This window comes from Ambystoma mexicanum, chromosome 12 (genome assembly GCF_040938575.1).
Source record: "Ambystoma mexicanum isolate Mex_15411 chromosome 12, UKY_AmexF1_1, whole genome shotgun sequence".
Lineage (NCBI taxonomy): Eukaryota > Metazoa > Chordata > Amphibia > Caudata > Ambystomatidae > Ambystoma > Ambystoma mexicanum.
This window is the reverse complement of record NC_090936.1, coordinates 81,360,822-81,385,453: the sequence shown is the minus strand read 5'-3', so window position 1 is coordinate 81,385,453 and position 24,632 is coordinate 81,360,822. Positions and strand designations below refer to the sequence as shown.

General features: G+C 48.1%; 1 protein-coding gene across 2 annotated transcripts in view; it reads right to left on the bottom strand.

Annotated features, from left to right (window-relative positions):
• The window catches only part of GSAP (gamma-secretase activating protein), a 2,819,616-nt gene that overhangs the window by 2,595,832 nt on the left and 199,152 nt on the right, over window positions 1-24,632 (bottom strand). For both annotated transcript variants that reach the window (XM_069628052.1, XM_069628053.1), the window contains exon 4: window positions 3,708-3,777. In XM_069628052.1, coding sequence (XP_069484153.1) covers window positions 3,708-3,777 — 70 coding nt within the window. The remainder of the gene's footprint in view (window positions 1-3,707; window positions 3,778-24,632) is intronic.

Sequence of the window (24,632 nt, the reverse complement as noted above, 5' to 3'; positions counted from 1 at the left end):
GGTGCCACTGGCACCGGAGCAGGTACAGGATGCTGCTCAGCAGGCTTAGAAGGAGTGGGCAGCTTGCTCATAAAGTCCACAAAGAAGGACATTTTCCTCATGGTGTTCTCAAACTGACTGTGAAAAGATGGAGGTTAGTGCCACAGAGGTGACCTTTGGCACAAGAGGTGCTACTGCCCGATAAGTGGCTCTTGGTGTGTCCTTGGGGCTCTCCCTAAGGAGATTTTTGTTGAAGGCGGAAGACAGGTGAGGATTCTTCTTCATAGCCTCCAGAGGTCTGAGAAGCCCGTTTATCTCGAGAAGAGGGCTCCTTATGGTGCTTTTTCTAACTTGTGCTTTTTTTCGACAGCTGTTTCAGCGTCTCCGCCTCAGCCGTCGAGCAGTGTTAATGCATGCCCTTCGCCGGAATGTCTGCATGATCACCATATGGTAAAGCGTGTAGGCAGAACTACAGCAGATGCGGTCGGTGTGCCGAGAGGCACCAACCGACGGTGCGCAGCCTGTCCTCGAGGGGTGGCTTGTGTGCTTATGGAAAGAAGTGTGGGCGGGTACGCCAGCGTCGCCAGAGACCTTCCTCATAGCAGCATGTGGGAACTAGTCAGTTCCGCTGTAGTGTCTTAGAGCGCCGAATGGGAGTCTCGGCTGCTTCGGCCATCGTGGTGCGAGTTGAAGATCCCAGCGGCGGTCTCCGACTCCGACGACATGGCGTATGCATCCACCTTTTGGTTCTGCGCTCCTTCAGTGTCTTGGGCCTAAACAGCTTGCACGCAGCACAACATGATTTGAGATGGTCATGTGGAAGGCAGTGGTTACAAACTCTGCGTTTGTCTACCCAAGGGAATTTCCTGTTGCACTTAGGGCAAAACTTAAAGGGAGTGTGCTCCATAATGGAAGGCGGACCTAGAGGTAGCGAGACAAAAAGGTAGTAGGGGGAGGAAATGGGGGTATGCATTCTCTGACAAGAAAGGATCAGTCCCCCCACTTTCCCTACTGGTTAGGCCAAAGCCAGGTGTAGGTTGAAGCCAGTTGTCGGAGCAGACGTCTGGTTCAGAAGCTGGAATCAGCCGTCGAGATATCCGGGTTTCAGCCATGGAATTCTTGCGTCCAACGCAAACGACAAGAGTAAGTTGGATGAATTTTAACTCTGAAGTAGCACACGTAAGCTACGGACTCATAACAACTTGCTGAGATTATGGCAAAAAATAAACTGTGGGACCTTGACGCCTGAGGGATCATGGGTACAGGGTATGTCACACTAGGGATAGCATTACAGTCGCAGCCGGTCAACGTCCCATGTCGACCTTTGACAACTTCACGTGCAATACTCTGCACTTCCACTAGATGACGGCCTATGCAAAGCATGTGATTCCAAGCAGATCCACAAGCCTCATAAATATTCATATATATTTTTTCAGTTTACAGCATGTATATTTTAATGTACAATGTGTTTTAGTACAGTGTATACAATACTTTTCTGTTTACAGTATGTTTCTTTCCATGTGGTAGATGCATTTTAACATACCAATGTGTGCCTCCCTGCATATAGCATAAGCAATTTCTCATTTCATGTATGGATTTCAGTAGGCTCTGTACATGATTTATGGGAAGGAACCATACACACCTCAGTATATAATATACACAGCTTGTTATACAGTGGATGCATTTCACCCTACACGGTACATATTTCAATATGCAATATGCATCTCAGTATACAATAAATGCTTTGTAGTGCACAGTACAGTGAGTTTTTTTTCAATATACACATACTGCATGCATCTCAACATACAGTTTATCTCAGTATCAAATATACATAGTTCAGTGTGCAGTGTGATCTATGATATCTTTAAGGAACGCATGGTGGCATTAGGAAGACAGACACAAGTGACCACAGTTCAAGGGTGTTTATTGAACTTTCGTAAGAGTGTGATGAACACCTATCTAAACCTAAATCTACAGATGGGAGCAAGCTACAACCATCAAATTATAATAATGCAGTCCTAGTGGAGTTTTGTCAAATAAAAAGGGCCTATTCTAAAAAACCCTTTGCAAATCATTACCACTAATTTACAAATAATGTGGGGTAATGTTAATGAAAAAGAAAGGTGTTCATAAAATAATATGTCTGGGTGCTCAGGCCGTTGGCCTCCCTTCCCCACGTTTTCAGCACGAGGCAAGGTGAATCACTCGAGCAAAGCACACACTCTGGCTTCTGCGGCACGAGGATACAGTTCAATTTCCACAGTTCAAGACCTTCTGTGTCCAGGCCTTTTTACTTCTTGCAAGTCTCATGACTCAGAGGGCATGCTGCACAAAACAATAAGTAAACGTTCTTTTCCTTTCAGTATTTTGCATGTACACAATTAGGGTGTTCACCCTGGATCCCCCTCAGCCGGGCTTAGATCCCGCTCAATTAGTCTCCCTCAGCTGGGCTCGGACTAACTGTGATGCACTTTAAACTATCGAAGACTTTTGAACATGCACAGGTTTTAAGCTTGACCTGTTGCATGACCACTTCGATCTCAATCTTCCTTTTCTTACACTCAGCATCAGTTGGATAGCTAACAGACTTTCGAATGAGTGCCCAGGTGGGGCCGGACCACTCTGTATATGGTATCTTGGTTTGACCTCGCAAAGTCCAATTACTCTTGTTAGTTTCCAATTATATTTGTGTCGCTCATAGCAAATGCCTCACACACTGTTGCAGCTTGCAACCTTGGTTTGAAACACAAGCTGGTTTGTTATCAGCCTCTCCGACTCACCGGCTGTGCTGTCTTTTCTGATGATGCTTTGTTGTAGAAACCAACAACAGTAACACTGCGGCAACCGCTCCTCCCCACCTTGGTTATCGACGCGGGATAGCCCCTGGTACCTCCAACACACTGTACAGGCTTGATCAGCCTTCGTTCCTGGTCTTCAGTTTCTTACGTTCCAAGGTTCACAAAATTAACAGTCTTTAGAGTTCAAGGGTACTTCCCTCATTGCGACCCTCTCTGGTCTTGCTGTCTTTCTCCTTGTATTAAACTGCTATCTTGGAACTGCTGTCTCCTCGTGTATTTTGCCTCGCTCAGAGTGTGCTTGCGTGATCTGCATAATATGCGTCTGGGGAAGTGTGATGGAAGTCGGGTGTGAATAATGATCTGTAATTGCCTGACCATGGTGTTGGGACATGTCAGATATACGGCTCTGGTAGTATTCTGTTGTCGCTCATGGCAGGCTATCTGTGAGAAAGTATTTGTGTCGGGAAAGGGCCAGGGGTTGAGTTCCTAGGTATCCTAGCTAGTAGGATGGGGAAAGGTGTTACAAGGAAGGGGATACCGTGTCTCACCCTTCGGTGTCCCACTTCCATGGGATCATCCTACACTAGTCCACCCCCAGGAACTGGATCCAAAAGCGATAGCCGTGTCCTGGCCACCTGGATGACAAATCGCCAGGGACTAGTGGGTGAGAAACCTTCAGGTTTCTCACACATCTCAGTGTATATTGTATGCATTTGAATATGCAGTGTTCACACATTTATTTCGAGTTATGTCCCTAGGAGCCCCCATAAAGATGTCAATATGGCATCAACTGTATCCTGCTCGCACATTCTACATGCAAACATGAAAAGCATAGAGTGTATTTTGTTTGACCAACTTGTTAGTCACCATCTAGCCCAAAAACCTACCTCAATGCATTTCATACGACCACAAAATTATAAACATGCTTACCAAGTAAGGTCATTTCATGATTCACTGAACAGCTAACCACCAGCACATCCTTTTGATATGTGTACAGGAGCTGTTGAGACAAACACTTCTCTTAGTACAGGGAACGATTAGTATGCAGTACTTTCACTTTGAGTTCAGCCTATATTGTCAACGTCACCGAAATATATAATTGTTAAATATTAGACACAACGGGCCTCTCCTTTGCTCTTCTTTACTCTGTCCTAACTTTTACAACTTCTTCCCCAGTTCTCTTGCTGTCGGGTATGGCTGAGATCACAATCTTCATACTACAATTCTGTTGCAAGTCCCTTCGAATTACCAGGCTAGACTTAATGCCGGCTTTCAAGGGGAGGAAGCCCCCAACCTGTAGCTCAGTTGACAGTAAACGCCTAGCATTGTCTCTCTTTCGAGTGAGTGCGATACCATTTTATGCTCTGCTACTATGGTATTGATTGGGTTTGTTGACCTCCTAGGAACGTCAGGCATTGGCCCTTCTTCAACCCTCCAACCTAAACACATTTTACACGACCCTTACACCTTGTTAAATGAAGTGTTACCCAACATGCATTTTAGAAAGGTATTTTTATTTATTTTATATATTTCTGAAGCGCCGAAAGCCTGTAGGCATCAGGGCACTAACAAAGACACAAAAGACATTCCAATTAAAAACGATAGACTGAAGAATTTAAAATGCTCAGACAGGGGATAGTTTACCTAAATAAATGTGTTTTCAATGCTTTCGGAAAAGCTTTCAGTTGTTTACTTCCATAAGAGTGGCGGCATGAAGTTCCAAAATGTGTCTGCCCTGACAGCGAAGGATTTACCGAGTTCTTTTTCTCGCTTATATCTGGGGCACTTAATAATTCTTCCCTGCTGAATGCAGTGCTCTTGTAGGTGCGTTATTGGAGATCAGATTTTTTAAATACAATGGGGCAGTGCCATACACACATTTGTGTACGACTGATCCAATTTTAAAATGAATTCTTTCAGGGACAGGTAGCCAGTGTAGATTTTTCCTATACGGCGTGACATGCTTACATTTTGCAAGTTTGTTCACAATACATACTGTGTTGTTTAGTGTCCCCTGGCATTTGTCCACATTTGTGGCTGAGGCACCGGCCAGAAGGAAGTTACAGTAATCCAGTTTGGATAATATTGTGGCTTGAGCAATGGTAGCTGTGTTTTTCTGAGATACGAAGGGACAAATGTTTCTCAGGAGATGGAGTGAGTAGTCACATCTCTTTATGGTCTGATTAATATGTGCATCTGAGGCAAGAGTGGCCTCTAGTTGGATCCCCAGTATTTTCACTTTTTCAAGGACAGGTATGCAATTCACCCAGATTTGGAATTTTGAGTACTCCAGGTCAAGTTTGGTACGTGAAGCCGGTGATCCAAAGATCATTAGCTCTGTTCTTCCCCATTTTAACACAGCCAGTTGGTCGACATCCAGGTCTCAATAAGATGGTATCCCATGGCTAGTGTTGCTGCGTATTTATCATAGTCTCCTGTGATTTTGATGACTGTGTGTCATCAGCGTAGTTTGTTAAAAAACACACCCAAGGCAACCAGGAGAGGACACAATGGCCTAACATACAGATTAAAGAATAACGGGGAGAGGCTTGCCCCTTGTGGAACCCCACACCATATAGGGGATTTAGGAGATTGAGCATCGCCCCATTTGATTCTCGCTTCCCTATCCGAGAGGAATGAGAAACCATTTACCTACCTGGACCGAGCATTGCCTAGATGGCCAAGGACTTCCTTCAGAATACTGTAGCACAACAAGATAAAATGCTGTGGATAACTCCAGCAGGGTAAACATGCCCACTTTACCATCCTCAATGATTTGTAGCATGTGAGACTGAAGGTTAATAAGAGCAGTCTCTGTACTGTAATTTGGCCTGAAGCCTGATTGTTTAACGTGCAAGATATTTTCAGCTTCAGTACATGATTGGTATTGTTTATACACCGCTTTGTCCAGAATTTTAAGAAGGACATTGCAGTTGGAGGTTTCGTTGGATCGTTAGGGCCCAGATTGGGCTTCTTTGGAATAGGGGCAATTTCTACAGTCTTGATACCCTTGGGGACCTTTCCACCACGAAAAGATGTATTGACAAATCTTGTGAGAAAAGGTGCAAACATTTTCTTGTGGTTCAGTACTGTTTGATAAGGAATGATATTCTCAGAACAAGCTGTGGGTTTCATGGATTGTAGTAAGTTTTCCATGTCAAGAATCACTATTTTAGAGAAAGAAAAAGTAGGGCATGGCTGATCAAGAGTATGGTGATCTTTCTGGTAAGGGGAGTTGCTAGGAAGGTTCTTAACACTGCAGAATATCTTTGATTTTTGAGCGAGATTTGGTGATTTTTGCATCAAATGCTGCCTGAACTGTTATGGTATCTTCTCTAGTCGGTAGAAAAGGTACTTGAAGGGCATTCGGTTTCTCCAGAGATTTAACAATCTCAAACAGTTTTCTTGTGCTGTTAGAGAGGCCTTTTCAATTTCCGCGTTAAAGAAGTTTTGCTTATGCTCGGTCACCTTGTTGCTATAATTTTTGTCAGCTTGTTTCCAGGCGTCCTTGGTTGACTCAGATGGAAGTTTCAACCATACAGATTCTAGTCTACGTTTCGCTTGTTTGAGCTTTCTCAATTTGCAGCTGAACCACTCTTGGTGGTCCGAATTCTTGCTGACCAACCTCAGAGGTGCCACTCGATCCACTAGGGTGGAGAGAATTTCATGATACTTAGAAAAAGATACATATACATATAGAGAGAAAAGAACAAACAGAATGGAAAAAAAACATCAGCACAACATTTGCACATTGAGTAAAAAATGACTATTGTTGTAAAAAAGAATGCTTTTTTATTTTACAAAAAATAATATCCCTCAGTTTTCTCTCTAATGAATTACCAGCAAATCAAATCAACCCCTTTAAAGGGTATAGGTAATATATCACATTAATGAGAAAAAACAAAGCTGCTCTGTTCATACCCACATGGGCATATCACAATTCTTCAAAAAGCCAAAAGCTTCAACACCAAATAAGTTAAAGGAAATCCTGCCAATGCTAGATATTAATCAATCATCCATCTAAAAAAATGTAATAACTAGTAAGAGCACACATTTAAGACAAGCTATTCCAAGTAACTTAAAGGATGCCTGCTTTCTAAGTCAGGCAGGGCATCCCCTGTGGGTGTGGCCTGTCAGTTGTGACATGACCATCTGACAGCAACTTCTCAGCTTGTCCCATCTGATCAGCCAGCCCTCTCCCACCCCCCATTCAGGCTTGCATGGCATTTATATACATCATATATGGAAACCCCCTAATTATTAGACTTGCATGTCACTTGATTGACAGTCTCCTTGGGTCTAATGCAGATCCATGTCGCAGGGACGTTTAAGTCCAGCCCTAAGGTGTGGGGTGTATCAAAAAACGAATTAGTGCATCCCCTTCAGCTTAAGGATGGAGTAAACACATTTCAATGCACGGTGACATATCTGTCACACGCAAATGCTGGCATTGTCTGTCTGCTTATCAATCTGCAGCAAAAAGGGCCCAAGGTGTCTGAGGCCACATTATCCGTGCCCAGCATAAAGTTTCTGGGGCAAGATGCTCCAAAGCAACTATCTCTTTGCTATATTAGTCTCTAGCTCTGTGCCCCTAGCGACTAGTGCCATCGTCATGTTATCATAGCACATCCAAATGCTTGCATGTATAGAGTGCAAGGCCCTTTGCACAGTGCATCCAAAGAGGACTGCTGTTCGAATCATTTTTATGGGGAATACAAAGTTGCTAGTACCCCTTGCTGGTTCAGTCTGCAAGCTATAGGATTCTATGCAGAACTAAATATGTATGTATAACTCAGTCATTCATTCATTCATAAGTGAAAAAGTACCCTAGAAACACATATCTCACTTGAGAGGTTGTTTCGCAAATAAAGGTTAATTCAGGCGTCTAACATTTATTTGTATTTCCTGCTATTCAAGGCACTACACTGCTATTCTAAATACATCTTGTTACTCTGCTCTTTAAGCACATTACTCATTTAATAGCATGAAGGCATTATGTTCTACTATAAGAACCTTGCGAGGCCTATGCTAGTTTGCTTATATGGGGGTGAATTCTAGCGTGCCATCGTATCTCATATGTTGCTTCCCTACCCCGAAGGGCAGAATGGGTGTCAACACAGGACAATTCTGACAGAAGGCACTGTGTATTCTGGGATTTTCTCTCATCTGGTTTGCTGAACCTTTGCCGGGTGAGCCCTTCGGTGCCAATATCCACCCACCCAAGTCCCTCAAGGCTAGTATGCCCAAATTGTACCGATTTCACAATGCAAGTGTTTCACAGCTGGCTGTGTGGGTTCCGCTTATGTGTGGCACCCTTCATGTTACTTATGTTTGGTACATCCTGCTGGTACTCAATCGGGAACCCTTGTGTTCATCTAGTATGGAGTGTGAGAAATGATGGTGAGACGCTGTATCCCTTTCTTTCTAACACCTTTAACTCCCCTACCAGGTAGGATACTCGGGGACTTTAACTCCCCTCCACTCCCTACACAAACACTGCTACACAGACAGCTGGAAGAAAACAGACCAGTACCCGAGCAATGTACCTGACCTGTCCCACTATCATGGCCAGGCAGAGTCAGGCAATTACCTTTGACGACACACGCCTGACTTCAATTGAAGTTCACCAAACGGATAAAAGGCGGAGCACGACAGCACACTTGGAGCGAAGCAAAGCACATGAAGGAGCAGTTCTTCCCAGGCAGCAGTCGAGCTGATGGGGAGAGATGGCACACCAAGAAAGGAGAACAAGGAACGAGATATCCTGGACCTTTTCGACGAGTGGTCTTTATACTGTTAGGAACTTGAAAGCAGCATATGTAAGGCCAAGAAGAGAAACCGAAGAATCCTGCATTGTGTGTCCCAGATATCCAGGGCCCTCCTGCATGACTGGCCGATTCGGGGAGGAACAGCAGCAACTGCGGTATCGTCCTCGGCTCCGAGATCAAAGCCACAAGCAGAGAAATCAACGCAGCCGGTGATTTGAAGAAAACTTTACGAGGCCGGTCTGTGTTGAAGCGAAGGTTGCAAGCAGAAACATTGTTACAAGAAAGAGTGAACATTGAAGCATTTGATGAAAGACGTGGGTAAAGGCCAGACGGCTGATGAATTGTTTGAACATTTAATGTGAACTAAGATAAAATATAGCTGAGTGGTCCGGCACTGCGTGTGTGCCCAAACGCAGGTCTTGGACTGATGTATACCACAAAGAAGTGGCAAAAGGAACTGTCATATGTATATGTGAAAACGAAGAATAGAAATCAGTTAAGAATGAATGGAAGTGGTCATGCTAGGCTATAAGTAATATCCATCGCACAGTCGAATGTTTTCAATTATGAATAAATGCATCAAGGTCTGAGCCCGGGCAAGGGAGACCAATTGTGAATTTATCAAACTGTGAAATAAGGAGAAAGCGAGAGTGCAAGGTCCAAGCCCCGTCAAGTGAGACCTATTGTGAATTTCTGTATAATAGGGGTCCGACCCCAACTGAGGGAGACCCAGGGTGAACTGTGCACCCGAGACTTTGTGACTCCTGAAGAGAAAGGAACTTTTGATGTTGTTTTTTGTATCCAATGCATGCTACGAATAAGAGACTTTTGAATAGAAATAGACTTTGTTGCAGAAGGTCTTGGTTTATATCCTGAACTCCATCGTTGTACTAGAGGAGCCAGATTCTGTGCAAAGCTCGGGTGTGCCACCTTGTCACCTTGCCCCATGCTGAAAACGTGAGTAAGGGAAGCTAATTGTTGGGCTATACTGACATATTGCTTGTTTGTCTGTTGCATACATCACTTCCCCACACCATTTGTATTTAGAAGTAGGGAGTGTCAATAGGTTTATTAGTATATGAACTTTTAATTTTGACAAGACTGCACTAGGACTGTGTTATTTTTACTTTGATGGTTGTAGCTTGCTCCCATCCTTAAATTTAGGGTTAGACAGGCGCACATCCAACCCTTTCAAGTTCAATAAACACCCTTGAACTGTGATCAATTGTTTTTAGCATCCTCGAGTGAGTGGAAAGGCCCCTGGGGAATTCTTTGGGCCCGTTTTAAATTTGGAAGAAACTTCCCCAGCCCCGACTGCACCCTTGTTCCCTCCACCCTCCGCGGACCCATTTTGCTTCCCCTTCAACCCTCCTCCCGCGTCCCAGCCAGCCCCCCTCCCCTTATTGGGTAATTCCCACATCTAACAGTCCATCCCAGGGCAGCCCCTGCGGCTAAGGGCCCCGAGGCAAAGGGTGAGTCCAACAGAGGCAGCTCCCGGTTGTGCCTGCAGGGGCTACCAGGGGAAGCCAGTGGCCAGCCGTCAACCAGCAGCGACTATTCAGGTAGGAGGGGCCTGGGTGAGGAATAGAACAATCACTCTACCCTGATAGCCCTGCCACATAGCAAACTTACCTACACTAGAATAGTACTGTGATTATTAGACTGTGCCATGCTGCAATAGTACTGTGATTAATAACCTATGCCACGCTGCAATAGTGCTGCGAGTGTTAGCCTGTCCCAAGCTGCAATAGTGCTGTGATTAATGGCCTGTGCCACGCTGCAATAGTGCTGTGATGGTTAGCCTGTGCCACTCTGCAATAGTGCTGTGATAATTAGCCTGTACAATGCTGCAATTGTACTGTGATTATTAGCCTGTGCCATGATGCAATAGTTCTGTGGTTATTAGCACGTGCCACGCTGCACTAGTACTGTGGTTATTAGCCTGTGCCACGCTGCACAAGTACTGTGGTTATTAGCCTGTGCCATGCTGCAATAGTGCTGTGGTTATTAGCCTGTGCCACGCTGCAAAAGTACTGTGATTATTAGCCTGTGCCACGCGGCACTAGTACTGTGGTTATTAGCCTGTGCCACGCTGCAATAGTGCTGTGGTTGTTGGCCTTTGCCACGCTGCAATAGTCCTGTGATTATTAGCTTGTGCCACACTGCAATAGTGCTGTGGTTATTGGCCTTGCCACACTGCAATAAGTGCTGTGGTTATTGGCGTGCGTCGCACCGTCAGAGACTTGGTGACAGGTCCGTGGGTCACATTTGGAGAGTGACGCACTTGGATGGTATGGCTGAATTGTAGCCTGTGCCACACTGAGATAACATGGTGGTTATTAGCTGTATGTAAACTGCATTGCGAAACCTAGGCCTCTCTCCCACTATGCAGGACTCTCAAACCTAATGTGTTTTTTCCCGTATGTAAACTGCATCATCAAACCTAGGCCTCTCTCCCACTATACAGGACTCTAAAACCTAGGTCTGCTTTCTCTTGTACACAAACCGCAGTGCAAAACCTAGGCCTCTCTCCCACTGTACAGATCGCTCAAACCTAGGCATGTTTTTCTCCCCTATGTAAACTGCACTGTGAAACCTAGGCCTCTCTCCCACTATACAGGACTCACAAACCTAGGTGTGTTTTCTCCTGTACCTAAACTGCACTGTGATTTCTAAGCCTCTCTCCCACTATACAGGACCCTCATATAATCGAGAAGGGTTCCATCGTAGGAGTCGGTTACCCACACCCAGATTGTAATGCTCAGTGAAACCTAGCCTCATCCGCGTAACTTTGCCAGTTAAGGGTAGCTACCATGCCACACAATGGCCAAAGCAGAGCAGCATGTTGGCACACCAGCAGGCCCAATGAAACCCACTGCAGTCATTCCCTTCCTCTGCCATCACACAGCCCACCCCGTTCCACTGCGCACCTTCAGCGTGCAACCCTCACCCCCATCTTTCCCCCACTCTCACCCTCACCACACCTACCCTCTTCAACCTGTCCCACTCTCCCACACCCGTAGATCCCGCTCTGCGCAACTAAGAGCGGCAGGATGGAGAGAGGGATTAGAGAACCTCGCCCCCTGGGACACACCGGAGGACACAGCGAGGCACCTAATGGCCATCATGCTCCAACCCCGCCAGCAACCACCCTTCGACACCTCCCACTCACACTGTCGCCAATCAACTACACAACACCCCCAACTCCCACTTGCCTAGCCTTCGCACAGCAAGAGCAGCTCTAGCCAAAACCCTAAACACCAGAGTACCTCTCACTGTCACCCACACACACGATTGCTCATAATGCAAGGAAAGGACGAGACCACATGCACCTTATGCCCTCTCCTAGCATCGCCCACCCTCCGACACAGTTCTCAACCACTGCCACCGCACTATAGGAGCTAAATTCACCGCCCACACCTAACCCAGTCCTAGCTCTATTCCCCTCCCCCTTCTCTCCCCCCACTCCAGTTGGTCCTTCATCTCCACACTCCACCTCTCACTGTGTCACTCCCTCCGCAACTGCCAGTCCGCACATCAGACCCCGCTGTCCCGCCCAACTCTACCCACCCATAACCCACAAAGGCATCAGCGCCAGGTCAGTTTCCAAAAATAAACTTCACACCTATGACCTCATCACAGATAAAAACCCAGACATCTTATTCATTACTGAGACCTGGTTCACCGATGACTACGAACCCCTTGCACACAAAACCTTCCATCCTGGCTACATTCACCCCGTCCGGAAACAGATCACGAAGGGGAGGAGGGCTTGCAATATTACACAAAGACCAATTCTAGCTAATAATCAAGGACACCTCCACCAACACTACAGACTACGAATCCCTCCTGGTAAAACTCCAACTTGCACCCTCCAACTCACACAGCTTCCTACTCATCTACAGACCGCCCCCCCGTCTATAACAAAAACGTCATCCTACACCAAACTCTCACCATCCTATGGGGATTTCAACATATGGTTCGACTCCCCGTCAAACACTATAACAGGTCACTCACAGACATTCTAGAACTGCTCAACCTGAAACACCACACCTCCACTCCCACCCATGCAAGAGGTGACACCCTTGACGCAATATTCAGCACCACAAACATATCTACCCAGCCCCTACGCCCCCTATCATGGACTGATCACTCAGCATTGTACTTCTTCATACCTCTGAGCACTGCGGTCAGCGGTCAAGGCCCCACACGACCTCCGCCAACCCCCCCTTCTACATTCCCACTATGGAATAAAGTAGTAATCACCCCAGATCTAGAGCCCTCGCTCCGCAACTCCCTCCACTCACTTTTCCGCCAGGAAGGACCTCCAGCAATAGAATCCTTCGACCTGTGGCTTACAAATGGCCTCACGGCCCTCACCCCGTCAAAACGTACCTCGCAGAGATCTGGACCAACGCCTAGGTGGTTCACCCCAAATCTCAAACCACTCAAAACTCTCAAGCACCATCTGGAAAGGGCTTGGAGAGCCGACCCGTCAGCCCAGAACAAAACCACCCTAGCAAGGACTACCAGAATATACAGATCAGAAATCAAAAAAGAATATGGGAACCAAATCCAAAATGCTCGCAACCCGAGTAAGGAACTACATAGAATCATAGCACAATTCAAATCCCCCACATGCTCGTGCTTGCCCACGCCAAACTCCCAAGCCTTATGAGACAGCCTCTCGCTCCACTTCCACAATGCCGCCAAATAAGACACTCCATCATCATCACTAAACTAAAACATTTACCGTTGCCTCCCACTCGCCCACAGACCTCTGCCCAAAACCCCCCACAGACACATTTCTTGACTTGTTTTCTCCAATTACACAGCAAGAATTCCCCTCGCTTGTAGAAGTCAGCCGCCTGTCAGGCTCCCCGAAGACCCCTGCCCACCCTCAATGCTAAAATAAATACTATCCTCCACTGGTGCAGGTAACGTTGCACGCAATCCTTAATCACTCACTCACATCAGGATCTTTCCCGAAAGCCCTAAAAACATAAAACCCATTCTCAAAAAACCGACTCTCGACCCACTCCTCCCCCAAAACTACCGACTTATCTCCAATACGCGTTTCATCGCCAAACTGATGGACCGCACAGCATACAAACAGCTTAGCCAATTTGCCGAAGCAAACAAACTCCTAGACCCAGCGCAATCAGGTTTCAGACCACCAAGGGGAACAGAATCTTCCCTAGTCTCCATCTGAGACAGCATAAAAAGAACAGCCGACGCAGACGGCGGCGCGGTCCTCATCCTGCTAGACCTCTCTGCAGCCTTTGATACCATTGACCACTCCATCCTACTAGACAGACTACAAACACTAGGAATCAAAGGCATAGCCCTTTCTTGGATCTCATCCTTTATCTCCAATTGTTTGCAAATCATGCACATCGGCCAGTTCACATCCACAGCACGACCAGTAAGTAAAGGTGTCCCCCAAAGAGCATCCACATTACCCCTAATCTTCAACTTCTACATATAACCCATTCCCGCAATCATCTGCTCGTACAATCCTACCTGCTACAACTACGCAGACGATACCCAGATCATCTTCAAAATCCCGAATTCCGAAGGCTCTGGCAGTCTGGACCGATCATCATGCCTCTCTGATATTGACCAATGGTTGACGACCACCCACCTCATCCTCAACCCTGGGAAAACCGAAATCCTAGTCTGCGGGAAAAGAGCGCTCCTTCCCCAACCAATCCCGTGGCCCAAACCACTAGGACAAACACAGGCAACCTCTAACGTGGTAATAAACCTTGGATGCACGTTGGACTCACTTATCCCTCACCCAACACACCACCAGAGTCCAGTCGTGCCTAGACTACGCAAACTGCCTCTACCTAGGAGCCCCGGCATCCCAACTAAGGAAACTCCAAAAAAATTCTAAACGCGGCAGCACGCCTGCTCATTAACCTGCCTGCCAGTGAACACATCAGCCCTACCCTGAGAGTCCTCCACTGGCTCATGATAGCTTGATGCACCACCTTTAAAGCCATGTGCATCACCCACCGCACTGTCCACAACGGTCCAGAATTCCTCCGAGACAAAATTGTCCCCTACCAACCCCACAGGAACCTCAGATCTTGCACGGCATTACGCCTAGTGATCCCACCCCACAGCTCCACAAGGCTTGGTGGTTTCTCCTTCTCTGTCCAAGCACCAATCATCTGGAATGCACTACCGCTACACATTTGCAACACTGAAAACCACCTGAAATTCAGGCAGGCCCTCAAAACCTGTCTTTTCCCAATTTTCACCTGATCCATGGCACCCCGAGACTACACCACTGAAAAAACTCCCCTGTGCCAATCACAACACAGAGGCCGGCAGCGCTCGCAGCAGTTTCACCTGATACACCACCACCCCACCCACAACAACTCTCCCACCGGACAGGTTCTCCAGTTAAGCCAGCAGCCTTCGCTGTGGCACACTCGCAGGATTCTCATCCGCGCTCCCCGGCCACCAGATCCGCCCACAAGAGAGACCACAAACAATGAAATGAATAGCCCAGGGTAGCCCATACCCATCAATAAATCACAATGCAATATACCCACCCATGCCAGGCACATCCTAGGACACTTTTCACTAGAGAGACCATGAATGATGAGACCACGCCGTCCGCTCGGAACGGAGATGCACCAGCCATACAACTCCGAAGACCACAGTACGTTTAAGCCCTGAAGACCTCTGGTACGTATACCTACACCACATCTGAGGACACAAGCCACAGGCACGACCAAGAACCCAGGCACCATAGAATGCACCTAAAGCTATACTTACCGGTCTAGCAGCACACCTAACCGTACTCACTGAAACACCAGACGTATCTCAACACCTCTGCCTCTAGCATAGAAGAAATTCAGTATAGCTGGCCATACATCAAATGTCTCAACAATAGCTCTCTATCGCAACCTCCAACAGAGCCCTCATGTGCCTGGACCATTGAGCTGCTTAGTCGAACCTAGCAAGCCACCCAAGTCCTAGTCCGGCAAAACTGCACACACGCATCTCCTAAAACTAAACTTCTAGAACTTTCCTTGACACACTGACTACAGTCACCGAGGACGTTACAACCAGGAAAAAAGCACATTGAGGCCATATAAAAATGGGGAAAGAGCGCTATATAAGTAACCAAATACAATACAATACTTGTGTCTGTCTTCAAAGTTTAATACCATGCCAGATGGTCAGACATTGTTCCTATGAAAGAGTGACAGATCTAGATATTACCATATATAGTCATGGCTACTGTGAGAAACCGGCTATTCCCGGCGATCCTTTGTTCAGGTGGCCAGCGGAGGGCTACTGCTCTTGGATCCCAACCCTGGGGAAGGATGAGCGAGGAAGGAGCACCTGGGCAAGGGGTCCTCGGGGACTATGGGAGACACACCCTTGAGCGAGAAATGGTATTCCTCCCATTCCGATACACCCCTACCAGACATCCCCTCAGTTGTCATGGGATATTGTCAGCAGAGCCCCATCATACCCCAGTACCTTTCTGTGAGAAAAAGAAGAAAACGGGGGGCGCTGTTGAGCAGCCAACAAAATGGCTGCTTAGCCACAAAGCTCCGTGCCCAGCAATCCTTCATCTAAATACATCTGCGGTGTAAAACCAAGCTCTGCTGTGAAAACATATCTTAATTGCAGCGCTGATCATAAGCTACATCCACACCTGTTTTCAATGAGAATCAGGCCGGCAGAGCCGAGTTTCTGTGCCCCAACGGTGGGGCCGTGTGAGCTGTGTGGAGCCTGCCCCGGGCCGCGCTATCCTGCTGTGCGGCGGCCGGCGACGTGACTCTCTGGCCCTTCTGCGACAAGCCGGCGGTGCGGTCGGCTGTCGGTGGACCGCCCCTCCTCCCTCCGCCTGAGATCCTTGGGAGCAGCCTGCCTGACAATTCTCAGTGCCGGAGGCCTGGGGTGCGCCTTCCCGGCCGGGCTTCATTGGACGCCGGCTCCCCCGCGCCCGCCCTGACGCCGCGGGGGCCTGACATCTGGAGCCGCGACTGCTGGAGGGCCCGACGCTGCTGGGGGTGCCGCAGCCGCTCAACCTGCGGGGCGGCCCAAATCCCACACATCGGATTGGCGCGCTTATGAGGTGAGGAGCTAGGGGGCCGCCGCAACACATACCAACATCACCTGAGCACATAGCCCCCAGCTCCTGCACCTGAACACTGAGCTGCACCCGGATCGCGCGGCGTCTTCGGCACACGCCGTGGACCTCCTCTGCTGGGTCCACAAGGGGAGAGAGGGCGGACAGAACGACTCAATAAAATAAACACAGCCCTCGTGGCTGTGACCACCAAGCACACTTCTGTAATACCTCCTAAGAGGGACTCCCCCTGGCACTGCTGCTCAGACCGCAACATCACTGGCCCGGGGGTGCCCTGCCCCGGGCCCCGCACCTTGGCCAACTCAACACAAGGAGCCATCGCAATTGCCCTGCTGGGCTGGTGGGGAGTTCCCCTGCGCCTCGCCGGCCTCCGGCAGCCTCACCCTGGTACCTGAAGCCCACACCGCCCTCCTTGTGGAATTTTCCCTGTTCGGGTGACCTACCTCTACTACACCTTGGGGGGGGGGCCTCTAGCCTTCTACTGATCGGTGGCTCCTGGGCCGACTCCCTAACTCTCGCCCTGAGGCCCCCGCCTAGCGGCTGTGAGGGACTCCTACTGCAGGTGCTTGGACATTCTCACTCAAAGACATAGGATCCACCCCTCCACGCCACCTTCCTCAGCGGCCCCTCGAGCCTGCTATTCTTCCCTAAGTCGGCCAAGCAGCGGCCACCCACATCTACAAATGATACCATCTGCCCTCGTGATGCCCAACAAATCTCGCGGCGCAACCAAGACGGGGACCATGGATAAGTTCACCAGGCCAACACCCGGGGCCGAGCAGGGCGCCACCTCCTCCAGGGATGCTGACATGGAGGCCCCACCGGACCCCTGACGGCAATAATGGAGTCCATGGCAAAGAACTTCGCATCATTCCATGAGTAGCTGGATGATATAAATGCGAATGTAGCTTCACTTAGGTCCAAACTAGACCAACACAGCACCAGGATTACCGAGGCGGAGACCAGACTCGGCGCAAACGAGGACAATGTACTCACCCTACAAAACACTGTGTCAATGTTAGTACGTGATACCAAAAGCGTCAAGGCCAAGTGTGACGATCTAGAATCGAGATCACGCATAAATAACATCCGCATCGTGGGGGTTCCGGAGTAGGCACTCAAGGGCCGCATGGAACTGGCAGTTGAGACACTTCTCAAAGATCTCCTTGCCGATCCTCTGCTCTCACCATTCTTCACAATCGAGCGAGCGCATCGCTCACTCCCCACACCAAGCCTGGTGACTTCCCCAGGCCAATAATAGCTAAAGTCCTCAGCTATAGAGACAGAGACCATATATTGCGCCTCGCGCGAGAGAAAGGTGAACTGAGAATGGACTTGCAAATCATCAGAATTTTTCCGGACTTCTCCGTGGGGGTCCAGACTGAGCGCAAACAATTCAATGGGGTGAAGAAAATGCTGCGAGAAGGGAGAATTGAATACGCAATGCTATTTCCGGCATGTCTGAAATTCACCTATCACAATAAGCTCTACTTCTTTACTGTTCCGGACGAAGCAGTCAAATTTATTGAATCACAGATCCCACTGAAAGCGCCTATCAACGACCAGATGGAAAACGATTGAGCTCCTCTGCATTCCTCATATACGAGTTTAAACTACATCTCTCTTCACCAGCTACTATCCGTCATCCTTACTTCGACGAATCACAGTACACTACCACAATGCTGCCCTAGAGGCGCTCCTCACGCCGCACTACTAGCTTAAGTGGGTACACGGCAGTGGCGACCCCCAGTGCGACTGCAAAACCAGTTTTTTGCTCTGTTTTCAGTTTTGCCCCTGTTGGGCAAAAGGGTCGGACTGGTCTGGTTGCATATGGCACTCTGACATTTCTGTTGTGTGGGGTGTATACCGAGTGGTACCAAGTTGGGGATGGCACGCAGGTGGTCGCTCCGCGGGTGGGTGTTTTCACACTGCTAGCTCTAACGGGGCAGTGAGGGCGGGGGGTGGGGTAGTTGGGGAATGTTTCACGAAAACTGGCAGGAAGGAGAAGACTGGTTTGAAAAAGGGGCACGTTTATACCCCCTCAGCACCTATGGTGGTAGTCAGAGATGGATCCTTCTATTGGGATGTCCCATAGATTGCTAACATGTCTCCACATCACTGCAGCACGAATGGTTGTACACAGAGCCAAATCCTCTACTTGGGATGTCCCATTAAATATGTCAGTATGGCTATTAAAATTCTGACAAGGAATGTCCGGAGATTGACAAATTTCAAAAGTCCCGAAGGATCACAGCATACGCACAAAGACATGGGATCAAGGTACTCTTATTGCAGGAGACACACGCTTTGAAACTCCTATCATCTAACCTAGCACAGTCCTGGGGCCGCAATAGGTTCTATACCCAATTCTCTACCCAAGCTAGAGGAGTCCTGACTCTCATCCACAAATCGGTAAAATTCAAACTCCACACATCCCACATTGACACGGAGGGCAGATACGTGATTCTCCATTGCACCCTGGTCAACGACGAATGCCTGCTCGTGAACACATATGGTCCCAACACTGACTCCCCTGAGTTCATAGACGCCGTAATTGCCATCCTTTCAAAATATGTGGAAATTCCCATCATATGGGGGGGGGCATGAATCTCATACTGGATAATGTCCTGGACAGAACAACCACCACCTGTAGAGTCACGTCTCGAGCCGCTAGACGACTCCTTACACACATGAATTCCCTCAACTTACATGATGTGTGGAGAACGCTTCATCCCCAAGACAGAGATTTCACCTTCTACTCGACAGTGCATGACAGCAGTTCAAGAATAGACATGTTCCTGCTGTCGGGGTGTCGGGTGGGCAGGGTGAAGGATGTTAAGATCCTTGCACGCACGCACTCTGACTACTCTCCCGTGCTGCTGCAGATCCAATTGGGTAACACTCCGACTGCCCGTCCCGCATGGCGCTTTAAATCTGAGAACTTGACGGACATTGTCTTTAAAGCTGAGATCCTCTCGCACATAAACACGTTCTTTCGGGAATAACAACACACAAGACACACCCGAGGGGACCCGTTGGGAGGCATTTAAAGTATGCATTAGGGGGATGTGCATCTCAAGGGAGGCGGGGGTCCTGAAAGCCATAAAACAGACCCTAACTAGCTCCGAAACTAAGCTCAAAACTCTGGAACTAGAATATGCTTCCACACCAGCCCCGGTAATTCTATCCAAAATTAGAACAGAACTAGAACTTTTTGAATCTCACGCCCTTAGCGAAGTGCGGTACCATGCTCGCCCCGTGGCTGCCCGAAGGTATGGAGAGGGCGACAGACCTGGAAGAACGTTAGCCAGATTAGTCCGCGCTGAGGGAGGCAGATCCCGAATAGATAACATCTTAGATGAACATGGCCTACGTCACTGGTCTGACCAAGCCATCATTGACACCTTCGCTACTTTCTATGCCAATCTATATGGCCCCCAGCCAGAACACACAGCCCACGACCTGGACGAGCTGCTGGAAAGCATCCCTATGACCCTTATCTCCCAAAGCACCAAGGAACAACTCTATGCCCCATTCACCTTGGACGAGATAGTCCAAGTAATTTCAGACCTTCCAAAGAACAAGGCCCCGGGTCCCGATGGGCTCACATCCGAGTTCTACCAGGAACATGTTGCCATCCTAGCTCCTGTACTATATGGGGTTTGGACCGAATCACTTCGGTTAACCACACCCCCCCCCTCCCTAAGGGAAGCCCTAATCACTGTCCTCCCCAAGCCAGGGAATCCCCCTGACGAATGTGGCTCCTATAGGCCCTTATCCCTTATCAACACTGATATGAAAATCTTTGCCAAAATAATAGCAAATAGATTCCTCTCATTTATGCCTCACCTGGTCCACACTGACCAGAGTGGATTTGTCCCTGGACGCTCTACCGCAACATCCGCTGTCTATTCAATGTAATGTCCAGAATTAACCCAAAGACAGACGCAGTGGCGGTAACACTAGACGCCCAAAAGGCATTTGATATGGTTTCATGGCAATACCTATGGGCTGTGCTGGAGAAAATGGGGGTGGGACCAAATATGATCTCCTATATAAAACTGCTAAATACAGGTCCAATGGCCAGGGTCCTAGTCAATTCCAATGTCTCCTCTCCCTTTGCGGTAGCCGCCAGGGATGTCCGTTCTCCCCCATCCTTTTTGCGGTCGCCATCAAACCGATGGCAGACCACGTCAGAGATCGACACACTGACAAGGGTATTTGCTTACAGGACACACCGGAAATCATCTCATTATACGCCGACGATGTATTACTATATGTCAGAAACCCCTCAACATATCTAAACCCCATCACCCGCGACATAACAAAAATAGGCACTTACTCCGGCTATACCATTAACTACTCCAAATTTGAAATATTTCCTCTTACAGTGGCTACCCAACAACCGTCATGTGAATTTCCACTACGCTGGGCCCCGGGGGGCATCCGGTACCTCGGGGTGCAGGTGTCACTAACCAAACCCTCCTTACTGACAGATAACTACGAGACAACAGCACAGCTCATTGAATCCAAGATGCTAAAATGGCGCAACCTCCCCCTGTCCCTAGCTGGTAGAATGTCCCTAGTTAAAATGATCGCGGTCCCCAAGCTCCTCTATATTTTCGCCAACGTTCCGGTGTGGCCTGGGAAGCAATACTTCAAGAGGCTCCACACGGCGTGCGCCCAATTCCTCTGGCATTCTGGCGCTGTCCGCAAGAAGTGGCAACACATGAACACTACTGTACGAAAAAGGGGGCTTTGCAGCCCCAGATCTGACACGGTACTGAATCTCGGCTCAAGTCCAACATGCCACGCACTGGTACGCACACTCGAACCCCCCCCACATCATGTCAAATTAGAGAAATTGGCGGGTGATGGGACCAACATTATGACCCTCCTACTACACCGCACGTTTCAGACTGACGCTCCATCAGATCCTGTGGCCACCACGATCAGAGCATGGGATAGGATCTTAAATTCCGAACAAGAGCATCGCCCATACTATAAATTGCTTCCCATATGGTAATTCCCAGGACTCTCCCCCACGCACGACCACCATTTCTTGCGACACTGGGAGAAACTGGGCTTTCGAGCACTAACTGATCTGTATCCCGGCGGTAAATTCATCACCCCTCAGACATGGCAGCCCGAACACTCCAATTCAGCGCTAGAACTACTACAATACTTTAGGCTAAGAGCGTCGGTCCGTGCAATGTGGCCCTCCTACCCAGATGAGCCCCCTGACTCACCCGAACTTCATTACATAGCAAATTCAACGGGCGGTAGGGGCATAATATCCTCCCTGTACAAAATGCAGCTGGAAAAACTAGAGAATGTATCCCCCAAACCACGGGACGCTTGGGCTAGGGAGCTGGACATTGAAATCACTGAAGGAATGTGGAATAAAATGTGTGTACACACTCGTAAAGTCTCCCTTAGCGCTAGATTCCGCTGCATACAATATAAACTCCTTAACAGGCTTTATTATACACCGCACAGAGTCGCGAAATTTACACATACCCTGTCTCATGTATGCCCGAAATGTAAATCTGAAAAGGCGGACCATATACATATGTTTTGGGCCTGCACCGCCTTAGATGGATTTTGGAGGGAGGTAAGCTAAGTGCTCTCAGAGATAATTGGGTCCTCACTGGACCTTGATCTACTGGCCCTTCAATACGGGATGTGGTACAGAGAAAATGCTAAAAAAATGTCAAAATTCCTAAATCTAATTGCTATTGTCGCTAAAAGATGTATATTACAATGTTGGAAGCGTCGCTCCCCCCACCCCACCATTGAGATGTGGTTGAAAGCCCTCACCTGGGTGCAAGTGTGTGAAGAGGAGTATATCAGATCCCTAATCATGTCATCCCGCCCCAAAAATGTGTGGACTGAATTCTGCAGCTACCTGAACAATAGAGACGAGGTTGAGGGGAGCTCCACCCCCATCCCGAGCTTGCCTGGCTCACCATAAGTACTGAGTACCGATTGTCCCCTTGTTCTGTCGAATCTCCCCTCCCCATTCAGTGCAGCCGAGAAAAGTGCATGATGTAATGCCAAATTGCGATGTTATGATTTCTGTCTATCCCTGCATAATATGTGCTACACCTGTATCGACTTTCTGCCAATAAAAAAGGTTTTAAAAAAAAAAAGAAAAAGAAGAAAACAACCAGGGAAATTAAAACCCAATAGAATATCCATTCACCCATCACAATAAATGTACCCCCTTCATCCAGACAAAAACCTACATGGTTTTTCCATGATCTCCAGAAAACCTACAAGTTCCAGAATCCCTATCTCCATTCTAGAAGTCCAACTACTGAGACGAAGAAGAGGCAGATGGGAGTCATGAGGATTTCCCATAGGACTCTATTGGCAATGGATTCCTATGGGAAGTCTCCATGTTGTCCCGATAATTAGGTCAGGCCGGGACGGACAACTTCTCACAATGGACTCCAATCAACTCTTTCAAAGAGTACGAAAGGTCAGACTCCCAGGCACACTTTGAGCAAGCTGGGGATGCTGAAGGAACCGTGAAGGCCTAAAGGAGAAGTCAGCAGCTGAGAGAACATTGGGAAGCGAGATGGGGGTACGGAGTTCAGAGACACTGAAGCCTGTGAGTACAAAGGGGGCTACAGTGTGGCAGGGGAGCCGTGCCCCAGGGAACCTAAACTCCAGCTACACTTTTCTGGTAGTGTTTAAATCAGTCTGGCTCCCTGGGTGAGTTCCAGAAACCAAGGTAGTTGAGGGACAGTTGCTGGGACCCTGAGCTCAAGTGAATCTCCAATGAGGACCCGCTGACCTCATCACTGAGGGTAAAAAAATGGAGACCCTACGAATCGAGGGAAGCTAAGGCGGGATAACCTGTTTTATCAATAACTTTGTGTAAATCCTAAAAGTGTCTGCAACTGACGAAGTGGGAATAAAACCTTGATTGTGCATTCTGGGACTTGTAGTCCAAAAGAACAAAGCTGAGAGACAGAGTGATCTGGCAACGTGTTTGTGCCCAATCCAAGGTCTCTGTACGGTATCCAGCTGAGAAAAGTCAGAAGTGAAAGTTAAAGAGTTGCAAAGAATTGTAAATCAAAGTGGTCCTGCGACGAATCAAGGAAAATCCTGGGCACAGTCCAAAGTCTTCGTTTCTGGGGTCGATAAGGATCTGAGTCTGGAGGAGGGGGCTCCATGGTCCCAGCCTGGATGAGGCAGACCAAGTTGTGAATTGTGAACATTGTAGAAAAGGGGTTTGAGCACGTACAAAGGGGAGCCTTGGTCCGAGCCCGAAGGAGGGAGACCAATCGTGAACTTATCAACGTGAGAATCTTGACAAAGGAAAGGAACTTTTGTGTTTTGTTTGCTACATCAGACCTTCTGCAGTAAGAGACTTTGAATGGCAAAGAGACTTTGGCACAGAATGTCCCGATACTGAGATATTGAACTGTATGAGTAACAAAAGGAACTACAAGTACCAGCAGTCACTGGGAAAGAAGGTACTACTGTGTGTTTCGACAGGTAAAGTTAACTTCAGTTTCAAGGCAGAGGAAGCCTGTGTTTTGACAAGAGAAGTTTCTTTTGAGAATCCTTTTTGTTTCTTAAAGGCTTTGCAAGAGTGGTGTGAGACCAGCTGAACCACTGAGTTGTGTCCTCGTGCCGAGGAAGCCAGAGTGGGCATGAGGCTCGAGTGTGCTGCTTTGTCCCGTGCTGAAAGCGTGGGGAAGGGAGGCCAACTGCTCAACTGTCCTGACATATTGTTTCTTGAACACTTTTCCTTTTTTGCACCACTACTGTCCCACACTATTTTGTATTTAGAAGTAAGGATTGGAAATAGGTTTATTAGCAAGGCCCTTTTATTTATTTTTAAACATGTTTTTATTGTTTTTGCATGTATAAACCATCAACACAATGATTACACATAACCCCCCTCCTCACCTCCTCCCCCCTTCCCGGAAGATATGGGCCCCGTACAGT